The following is a 10,607-nucleotide window of genomic DNA, read 5'->3' as shown; positions in this document are numbered from 1 at the left end:
ATCCATTCTCTACACTGCTTAAAAAGTTCAGTACTCGCTGGAGTGGTCGCCACCCTTTAACAAGGCCCAAACAGACAAACAAGTGTGGACAGTTTTTGAGCTTTTTAAAGAAGCTTGCATATTTCGGAATTGTGCCTTGGAGAAAACACAAAGCGCAAGGGCGGGGGTTGAGGGGGGGCATGCAACTAGTCCGTTTTGTAAGGCCGCTGGCAAGATTTGACCACACAAACTCACAACTGTGTCTGCTATTTTTAAAATCATAAAATGTCTTTGCACAAAAGAAAATGGTTTGGGCTTCTGGAATTCTTGCATAACTCCACACAAATGAAAAAAAAAAAAGATCGCACCTTTAACGGCACAAGTATTATTTGGAGGGTTCCTTCCCGGCCACCCCTCGCCATGCATCCTCGGGAGGGAAAATGAGTTCAGCTGCTTTTACGCAATCTCAAATACATGCGCACACAACCTTGTCGCAATAGCATGAACACGCTTTCCTTGTGGAGGGGGCGGAGGGGGGGGGGGAACAAGACTGTCGTGTTTTCTATGAATAAACAATGTCATTTATTTTCCTGCATGTTACGCGAGCAGAGGTCGTAAAGATGCTGCTGCTGCTGCTGACCTCGGAAGAGGACACGCGGACCTCCCCTTTAAACTGCCGCCGCCCCTTTAAATACGTCACACGCCTGCCTAGCTCTCGCCGTGCGCGTCGGTGCATGTGTGTGCGGAGTGTGTGGCGACTGCGGTCGGACTGTGGTTGTGTTGTGTTGCAGCCAGTCGACTTTTCCCGTGTTTAGCGTGCGAAGCGATGGCAGTGTGCAAGAAATGGCTGTGAAACACACCGGCCGAGCCTTGCTCGCCCTGCTCGGGCTGCTGGCGATCGCGAACGGTAAGTTTGAGCCGAGCCCAGCACATTTTCGCCTTTTGTCTCGCTCGATCGCTCGGCGTGTGCGTGCGCGCGCGCGTGCTTGTGCCTTATCCGTGTTGTCGTTCGCTCCCTCCCCGCCATGGCGCCGCCGCTGCGCACTGGAGGGGATTTGCCTCACCGCTAGCGCTGACCCATAAATAAAGTCCAATGCAAAAAAATGCAAAAGGGGGAAATGAAATCACAATGAATGTTACTAGTTTGCCGACACCTGCCGGGTACTCGAGGAGCCGAAGCAAAACAACCGGGTCGTGCTGCTTGTTTACGTCGGAGCGTCTCCGAGCTAATCGTGGTTTTATTTATGCGCGAGTACATGGCTGGGTTTGTGACTCGTACGGAACGAGTTGGTGTTGTGCTCATATTTGCGTTTCTTTTTTTTTCTAATTATTTATCCCGAACGTGTAGTTTGTGCGTGTCGATCAGCTCCCTCCTTCAACGTGCTCGATCATGTGCTTGAATGTAGATGGAAAGCAGGGCTCCCACAATGGCGGCCTAACCTACTTAAGTGTCTGAAACGTGTTTGGGAGTAAACATTGAGCAATTGCAATGTCCATTTTGGCAAAGGGCGCGAGCTGTGCGAATGCTGCCATGAGCGGACGACCTTCACAAAGTCCAGACAGGCGTCACAGTTCAAGTCTGGCGGTATTGTGATGGAAATGTGGCAAGTGGGGGGGGGGGTCTGGAGGAGCGCGTCTCCGGTCCGGTTTGGCCTGGCCCGGTCTCACCTTCTGCTGCTGCTGCGACAGATGATAGCAGCTGCCCAGCGCGTTTTCTCGAGCAGACATGGAAAAAGTGCTGACATGCTTTACTTAACACAAACTTGTGGTCTATTGTGAAGAGCAACTTTTCTACTCGAGTCAAAAGGTGGAAATTGTTGTCAAAGTTAACCAAGCACGAGGAGTTGCTTAAAACACTCATGTCTGTTTATAAACCTAATCTAAATCAATTTAATTATCTAATCTCTTAGGTAAGGTCATGGATGGGGAATATTTTTTGCTTCTCTGATTCTGTTGATCCATCGTTTATGTTGTTGAAATCTGAATCGTACGTGGGCCTCTCCGCCGTAGTGGATGTGGCGAAATGGTCGGGGATGCTTCATTCGTTTGCAGCGTGGCTATTTTGATTCTTTGGTGGTTCATTCTGGGTGTTTATCTATTGGCAAGACATAAAAAAAGTGATAAGCTAATTTTAAGGAGCATAAAAGACACATTTGTTTCCAACTGTAGGGAGTAAACAGAGTCACGTCTAGAGTATAGAAGATTCTGCCCAGTAAAAACAAGCCAGAATATTTTCAAAGTTGGCCACACTTTGCTCCGTCTCGACAAGCCTTGTTGCAACTTGCCGCAAAACCGATCAAGCTTAAGTAAACTCAAGTCAACAAGCTCCTTCATTTGCGTGCTCGAAGTGCAAAAAAGTTGACATTTTTGTTTGGAATCATCATCATGGTCCAAAATCAAAAATGGCTTCAAATCAAGTAAAACAAAAATGAGTACTGTCAACATATCTGCTCAATTATCTGACAAGTTCCAGTTAAAAATAGCCACCCGTAAACTGTTGGGCCTGAAATTTCCACTTGGTACTGTGACACGGAAAGGCCTCATCGGCCCTAAAACGGGAATTTATTTACTGTGAAGTATTTAAAACCAAATCTTTTTTTTTTCTTCTAAAAAAAAAAACCTGATTCGGGGCATATTTGGGTTTCCGCGTGCATTGACGTCAACCTGAATGGTGTCAATATTCGTGGCTGCGTGTAAACGTGGTCGTTGACGGCCAAGTGCGAGAGTGGGCTGGGGGTGGAGTTGGAACCTCCGCAGACAAAAGTGGCTGAGCTTGTCACGGGAGGGGGGAGGATTGGTTTGTCCAGCTGCCGGCCGGGGTCTTTAGTGAAAGGGGGCCCTCAAATTACTGCCTCTGAAGGATTACGCAATGTAAGGCCCCGAAACCAGACCAACCTGAAAGTCGCTCACTCGGAGCAGATTTCACGGCTGCGGTTGAGAGTGCCGATTTTTTCTCTCTCTCTTTCTTTTCCTTGACTGAATGCTTTGACAAGTCACGTGTTGTTGACTTGATTCAGATTAGGAACGAGTTATGTTTGTTGCGCGCCGGCGCACACACTTGCAATGTGATCTCGGCGACGTCGGGCGCACGGCCGTGAGCTGGTTGGGGAGCGGCTCGCTCCCGTCGCCACATTGGCGTTCAAGCGGCTGACTACCTTGACTTTGCGTTCAAAATTGGAACCTGAGTATTGTATCGTAAACCGAGCTAACATGGGGGCGGAGCTAGTTGGCAAATATCTCACTTGTGTTCACCCTGCTGAGGCATTTTTATGCTTCTCTGTTTTCACTGAATGCACCTAAAAAATAAGTCATCTACACTTAGCACACGCTCAAAAATCAAAAGTACATGAAGTATATATAAGTACCGTATTCTCCGCCCTATAAGGCGCACCTAAAAACCTAAAATTTTCTCAAAAACCAACAGTGCGCCTTATAGTCCGGTGCGCCTTATATATGGACCAAATTCCTAAATTCAAACTGTCCCGAAGTATTGTGTCATGAAATCAATCATAAGTGGCCCGCTGAAGACTATGAATCATTATTTTATGATTATAAAGTAATTTGTTTCGTCTGAAGTTGAAATAAAAAAGATAAAATGGAGAATGATTTGATTTGGATTAAAAATCTGACATGATGCATTAATGGTGCGCCTTATAGTCCGGTGCGCCTTATATAAGGACAAAGTTTTAAAATGGGCCATTCATTGAAGGTGCGCCTTATAGTCCGGTGCGCCTTATAGGCCGGAAAATACGGTAGATGAATTATGTATGAATTTTTGCGAGCTTCGCTGAACCTCTCGTCTTAAATCTCGTGTCGGCATTATCCCAATCCTGTTTGTAGTCAGTATTCGCCATTGGCAAGTGAGCTGCACACAGATTGAGGTCAAGTGTGAGGTGGTCTCGTGTCAATAACGACCCGGGTTGTGCCCGGAGGCTTAATTGGCGCAGCAGACGGCGTGCACTGTGCCTGACCCGGCCGGCCGGCGCGGGCAGCTACTAGCGAGGGAACGCCATCACCGCAAGAGCCGCGATTTTACTCACAAGCGGCCTTGGCTGCTTCATTGAGCAGATACTGCCGTGGTGCTTGACGTCTGGCCGACGTTCCTCCGTACGGCTTTTCAATCTGTTTTCTGTTCTCGGGCTGCAGACGCGAGCGACATATTTTTCGCAACAATATCGAATTTGACAGTTTGGGTCTGAAATCATTTGTGGCAGCAGATCGTGCGAGTTGTCTATCCTCGACACGGTCGCAAACTCCAAGCGCAATGACAAAGTAGTAGCCGTCGCCGTAGCGCTGGTCTGGAGCTTACCGCCCGGACTGGACTTTCCAATCGAATGGGTAATTTGACTCCATGATGCAGACAAAGGTAATGACTTTGTGCTTTCCCGGAGCATCGATTCGGAGGCATGCTACTGCCGTTGTGTGCGAGTGCATGCGTTGAGTGTTCGCTGTGTGTGGCGGCGGCTGTTTGTCTTGATCAACTCTGTCTGGTATCCGCGGCGATCGAATTTCAGCCGGTACATTGGGGTAATGATGCTTCCCTCTTGGCGCGCTTGCTCGCCGTTTGCAGACTTTGCTGGACGCCACACAAACGTACTCAAGTCAAGTACTGTTGAAGCAAAACTGGTTTGGGCTAAGGTGCTTTTTTTTTTAATCCCTTCCTCACAACATTTGTCATTTCCTGCCTCAGCATGCACGGAATGATAGGAACTTGACAAACACACGGCCCCATGTGTTCACTCTCTTGTTGCTGTGACTTGCCCCCTCCCTCCACTAAGTCAAAGTCTAGACTGGGTTTTAATGACGCTCACAGCCGGTCCCTCGGGCGCACCCCGATCACCAACCGGGGGCCCCTTAAACCCCCCCCTCCCTTTTATATTGTCCAGCCCAGACCCCTCCTCCTCCTGCCCTGTCTGGCGCTCGAATATTGGGGGGTTGTCGCTGTTGGCCGTGGAGCTCCTTTCCACGGCGCCCATCCCCCCCCAGCCCTCGGCTCTTTGTTCACGCAGGGCCGCTGCAATCCCTCCTCATGTCGTCTTAATCTGGGCACAAAGCACGAGTGTTGTAAAGAGCGACAATAATGTGCGTACGCGGGCACATTTCGGCAGCAGACGTTAGCGCTCGCTGCTTTTTGCTAGCTCGGCCCCAATTAGCAGAAACGTCCATGCCTGGAGTGCAGCCTTCCGCAAAACAAACTTTTGGTTGACCACAAACCATCAGTGAAGGATTTGAGGCCAGCCATGTCTGCACAGGCCACTTGGAATTTATTTCCCTCAACTTTGTTTGTCAGAGCCAAAGTGCTGCTCTTTAGTGTGCAAAGTGTCATGAGGTTGCCAAGATTGACACCTCTTCCGGATTGCGAGGTGTGGTGGAATTATTTCTGCTCACAGTGCTCTTCTTTCCCAGTCAACAAACTTCGATTAGTCACACAGCGATACGTGACACATTAAAAAAAAAAAAAAAAAAACCTCTCCCACACAGGATGAGGCTTCAGTTGCACCAAAACGGCCTTCGTAACTTTGCTGTTGGTTGACGCAAGCGCAATTTGGTTTGTGTTGCAAGATGGTCACTCCCATGATTGGGGGGGGGGGGGTGGATCTGCTCAGCCACACTGCGCATATCTGGTCAAAGGGACCCTCCGGATAAGACAGAAGATTAGAGTAAGCTTGCCACGCTTCAATCTTTTCTCTCTCGCTCTGTGCCAGACTTTGTAAGAGCTTGAACTCACCGTCACACTTCTCTGGAAGAGAAGAAAGATAAGAATTGCTCTCGTCTCCTCCGTTGTGGCCCCCAGAGGAAGTCTTCCACCGAATGACTCGTTGTCGGTCGGTGGTGACATGTTACTCTGAGGAGGCCATGCGGAGTTTTTGGATTCTGTTCTGGGAAGTCATCTCCACGCCTGCGCGGGCGTTTGCTAGCATCAAACGTTAGCAGAATGAAAACATGTGGCTCCAAAACGACTCCATTTTGCTTCGCCATCACTGTTACTGGTTAAAGTGGGCGGACCTTGTGGCTCTGACCTCACTTTTATTTTCCGTTGGTCTTTCAGAGGGGCCACGCACTTGGGCAAGTGGGCTCGGATGACCTTATGACCCTCTTGGATCACAGCCGCTTCATTTTGTACAGCACGGGGCAACTCGAATGCCCAGCTATGTACTGGGGTCAAAGGTCCAGTCAGTCTATCGTAAAAAGGACATAAAAATGATCTTGTATTTATTGTATCTCGTAAAGATGAAATCTAAAATTACTGATATGCGACGCGGCGGCCTGACAACAACAAACAGCTTGAATTGAACTTTTTTTTTTCCTCAACCCCCCCAAAACCCCCCACCCCCCCCAGCTCTTCGTTGTAACTGCACAACGTGCGAGAAGACGGGCTACGAGTGCGAGACGGATGGCGCCTGCATGGCCTCCACGTACACCATCCAGGGAAAGGAGCAGCATATGCGCACTTGCATCAACAGGGACGACCTGGTTCCGCCCGGGCAACCCTTCTACTGCCTGAGCGCCGAGGGCCTGCTCAACACTCATTGCTGCTATGTGGACCACTGCAACAGTCTTGACTTGAAAGTCCCCGGTAAGGCTTTGTCGCGAGGAGGTGATACGACCCGCGAGAAGGCAAGACTCACGTGCCCCTCCCCCTGTGCTCCCAGTGCTCACAAAGGAGGACGATTCAGGCTCGGCCGGTTCCTGGGGTCCGGTGGAGCTGGTGGCGGTCATCGCGGGGCCCGTCTTTCTGCTCTGCGTCCTTCTGATGGTGGCCGTCTTCCTCTTCCAATATCATCAGAGGGCCTATGGTCACAGGCAGAGGCTGGAGGTGGAGGACCCCTCTTGCGACCATCTGTATTTGGCCAAGGACAAGACCTTGCAGGACCTCATTTATGACATGTCTACCTCCGGATCAGGCTCTGGTAATCACATGACGTTTTTGGGGGCATGCTTTTTTTTTCAGCTTCGAAATACGGAAGTCCATTTGAAGTCCAAAGAAGCTTTGAGGCCACCCGTGAGCAAAGTCTTATCACAATTTGCGGTGGTCACAGTGGATTTTACAAGACTGGAAACTTTGCATGGCGGCAATTATTTTATCTGCGGTCCAAAGTATAATAGTATAAATACCTTGCGGTTCCGCAGTAAACTACTCGGAATGTGTGCAAACAAGTCGGTGACGGGAACACGATGAGGTCATGTTGCACACCGGCAGCTGTTAAACATGCTTGACTTTTGAGCGCTCCACTGTTCCGCGGTGCCTCCCTGCCGGACCGTTTTTCATATGTCCACTACCGCCCCCTACAGGCCTGCCTCTCTTTGTGCAACGGACCGTGGCCAGGACCATCGTGCTGCAGGAAATCATAGGAAAGGGCCGTTTCGGAGAAGTCTGGCGAGGGAAGTGGCGCGGCGGCGACGTGGCGGTGAAAATCTTCTCATCCAGAGAAGAGCGCTCGTGGTTCCGAGAAGCCGAGATCTACCAGACAATCATGTTGCGCCATGAAAATATTCTGGGATTCATCGCGGCAGACAATAAAGGTCAGGCAATGAGAAGGAAAACAAGACGTTTGCTAAAAGCGGCTTGTTGAGAACGTTTTCATCGACTTTGCGTGATGTGTGTATTCTGCTTCAGACAATGGCACGTGGACTCAGCTGTGGCTGGTGTCAGACTATCACGAGCACGGCTCCCTCTTCGACTACCTGAACCGCTACTCTGTCACCATCGAGGGAATGATCAAGCTGGCGCTGTCGGCCGCCAGCGGTTTGGCACATCTGCACATGGAGATCCTCGGCACTCAGGGTGAGAGGAGCCATCTCAGCCTCGTTAAAGCCGCCCCACATTAAATTCACCGCTCGTCTTGTAGGTAAGCCCGGCATCGCGCACCGGGACCTCAAGTCCAAGAACATCCTGGTGAAGAAAAACGGCATGTGCGCCATCGCCGACCTCGGCCTGGCCGTCCGCCACGAGTCCATCACCGACACCATCGATATTGCCCCCAACCAACGAGTGGGCACCAAAAGGTCAGCCTCGACACCATCCGGACTACGAAGCCAAATCAGTTGGATTCGAAATAACGTTTTTGAACAAACGGCAGGTACATGGCCCCGGAAGTTTTGGACGAAAGCATCAACATGAAGCACTTTGACTCGTTCAAGTGCGCCGACATCTACGCTCTGGGCTTGGTGTACTGGGAGATTGCGCGCCGCTGCAACGCCGGAGGTGAGATGAGCCCGCTCGGAGCGAGCGAGCGGCGGGTTCCAAACGCTGAGCGCTGTTCCCGCTGCTCTGGCAGGTATCCACGAGGAGTACCAGCTGCCCTACTATGACCTGGTGCCCTCTGACCCCTCCATCGAGGAGATGAGGAAGGTGGTGTGCGACCAGAAGCTGCGGCCCAACGTGCCCAACTGGTGGCAGAGCTACGAGGTGAGCAACACACTAGACTTCCGTTTTACGAACTCGGGATGTCGACAACAAAAAAATTCTGCTTGGAGCCCTAAATAATAAACCATACAGCTTTTGGCATCGCAAGACTTTTGCTAAATGTACGTCCCGTCCTTGTGCAGTCGCTGCGCGTGATGGGCAAAATTATGCGCGAGTGCTGGTACGCCAACGGTGCGGCGCGGCTGACGGCGCTACGCATCAAGAAGACGCTGTCGCAGCTCAGCGTGGAGGAGGACATCAAGATGTGAAAGGAGCCCTGCCAGTTTTCAAGCCAAGGCCTACCTCACCTTTTTAGCCAAAACTACTGAGACCCACCCACCCTGTCCAACGTCCTCGTGTCTCCCACCCCGACCCGACCCCGGAACCCCTTCTCGTCGTCTTGGGCCGCAGCACTACCACTGTTAATATCATCTCACTTTTCTTTTCATCTTTCAGATGGCAGGAACTACTATTGTACAGTTTATGATTTTTTTTTTTTTCCCCCCACTCCAAATTTTTCCCATCCATGTAACAGCTGTGAATGTTTGAGGAAGGCGGAGGCCATGTTTGTAGTCCCATGTGAAAGACTACAAACACATCCTACCACCGTATCCATCGCTAACTCGAGGTAAAAAAAAAACAACAATATAAAATGTGACCGTGCGTAGCTTCCTCTGTACAACCTGCAGGCAATCACCCGACTGGCAGGGAATTTTATTTTATTTTTTTTAATTTATTTGTGACTTTTGACTTGATGTGGATGAACACTGTGAGACGGCCGGCGCGTCGCAAATCGGCGCTCGCCTGTCGTCCAAACGGCGCGGTGACACAAGTACTTCGGGCCGAGGGGGGTATCAAATGTTTTTATTCTTTTTCATAGATATATTGTATATCTCAATATTATGCGTTTCTCATGAATTGTGTTTTCTTTTGACTTTCAACACTACTGATGCTGGGTTCCTTTTTTTTTTTTTTTTTATTCTTTTTAAATTAAATAACACTCTCTTTATCCGTAAGCACCAATGTGAACAGTGATGGTACTTTGGCAGTTTTTTTTTTTTTTTTTTTTTTTTTCAACAAAACAAAATGAACCTGCTGGATTTTCTTTTGTTTTCATTTTTGTTTTGTTTTTTTCCCTTTCCCCCTTTCTCATCTGTTGGTACTACTGATCCCACATGTTTGCTGCATCTGATCTCCTTTTCTTTTCATGGTCGGGATTACCAGGCAAGTTTTCAGGGCTCAACTGTAATTAAAAACACCTCCTCTCACTGACACTGGAATACTTTTAGGGAGCCACCTAAACTTCTGGAACCGGTTTGAATGCAAAAGCAGAGAAGCATGATGTCAAAAGTAGTTCCTGGATTGGCTGCCAAAGTCGAGCTGCATGTTTCTCATTCATTTTGTTGGCCTATAGGCCACAATCAGGAATCTGTGTGTCCATGTTTGTTTGCGTCCATTCCATGTTGGTGTCTGTCATGCATGCAGCCGGGGAGAGACGGGAGACAGATTGTACAAAATGTACACCGGCCCTGTCCATGTTTTGTTTTGTTGCCATGCATACACGGCTATTAGACATTCTGTCTATGTGTAATATTTCAAGATAGAAAGATCATGTTTTCAGGATGACTGTATATAGATGATATACAATAAATTCCGTTTTTTTTTTTATTAAGTGACTGGCTTCTGGAATCTTGTTTGCTTCATTTTGAAAATGCACAATCGTTTGATAAAAACATGGTACTCACCAGCGATGCTTTTTTGTAGACGAAGTCCATCCATCCAAGAAGTGTCACGTGAGTGGTCGAATAAATCCTGCCTTCCATGACGTGGTTGAAACAAACCAGCCAGCTGCAAACGTCCGATTTATCCCGTTTTTTTCTTTTTAAAGTCCGCCTTAAAAATGCTTATATCAATCAGGTCCCGTCGTCCGCACCCGTCTTCTTCAACTTGAGTAGCAAATTATTTGTGTCTTCTTTTTTTCGTCGATTGAATCTAAAAGGAGGGTCAACTCAATATTTTTCTTAAGAGTACTCTCTTTGCGCCTCCACAAACTTATACACCGCATTCTAATTGAAACTGCGTTTGTGGCGTATCCTAAAAAAAAAACCTACCTGTTTCGATTAACCTCAGGTGTTGGGGTCGGCCATTTTGCTACTTTCTGTCCACTGAAAATGACCATTACATTTCTCAGTCCCGTCATTTGCAAACTGGGCCGTGATTG

The 10,607-nt window shown here is 48.8% G+C and overlaps 1 protein-coding gene across 1 annotated transcript; it reads left to right on the top strand.

Moving 5' to 3' along the window:
* Positions 1–685: 685 nt before the first annotated feature.
* Positions 686–10,058, top strand: acvr1ba (activin A receptor type 1Ba). Its single transcript, XM_061272632.1, has 9 exons — positions 686–886; positions 6,320–6,556; positions 6,633–6,890; positions 7,273–7,503; positions 7,598–7,765; positions 7,830–7,986; positions 8,061–8,185; positions 8,259–8,389; positions 8,530–10,058. The coding sequence occupies exons 1-9, from the start codon at positions 823–825 to the stop codon at positions 8,653–8,655; spliced, it is 1,497 nt and encodes a 498-aa protein (XP_061128616.1). The 5' UTR covers positions 686–822; the 3' UTR covers positions 8,656–10,058.
* Positions 10,059–10,607: the final 549 nt, after the last annotated feature.

The sequence above is a fragment of the Syngnathus typhle genome, linkage group LG2 (assembly GCF_033458585.1).
Source record: "Syngnathus typhle isolate RoL2023-S1 ecotype Sweden linkage group LG2, RoL_Styp_1.0, whole genome shotgun sequence".
NCBI classification, from domain to species: Eukaryota; Metazoa; Chordata; class Actinopteri; order Syngnathiformes; family Syngnathidae; genus Syngnathus; species Syngnathus typhle.
This window is presented reverse-complemented; position numbering and strand designations above follow the sequence as displayed.

Excerpts from the sequence above, each read along its gene's own strand:
- acvr1ba (XM_061272632.1), top strand. The coding sequence starts at position 823 with ATGGCTGTGAAACACACCGGCCGAGCCTTGCTCGCCCTGCTCGGGCTG. Across the intron at positions 7,504-7,597 it reads CATCGCGGCAGACAATAAAG|ACAATGGCACGTGGACTCAG; the intron begins GTCAGGCAATGA and ends ATTCTGCTTCAG. Across the intron at positions 7,766-7,829 it reads GGAGATCCTCGGCACTCAGG|GTAAGCCCGGCATCGCGCAC; the intron begins GTGAGAGGAGCC and ends CTCGTCTTGTAG.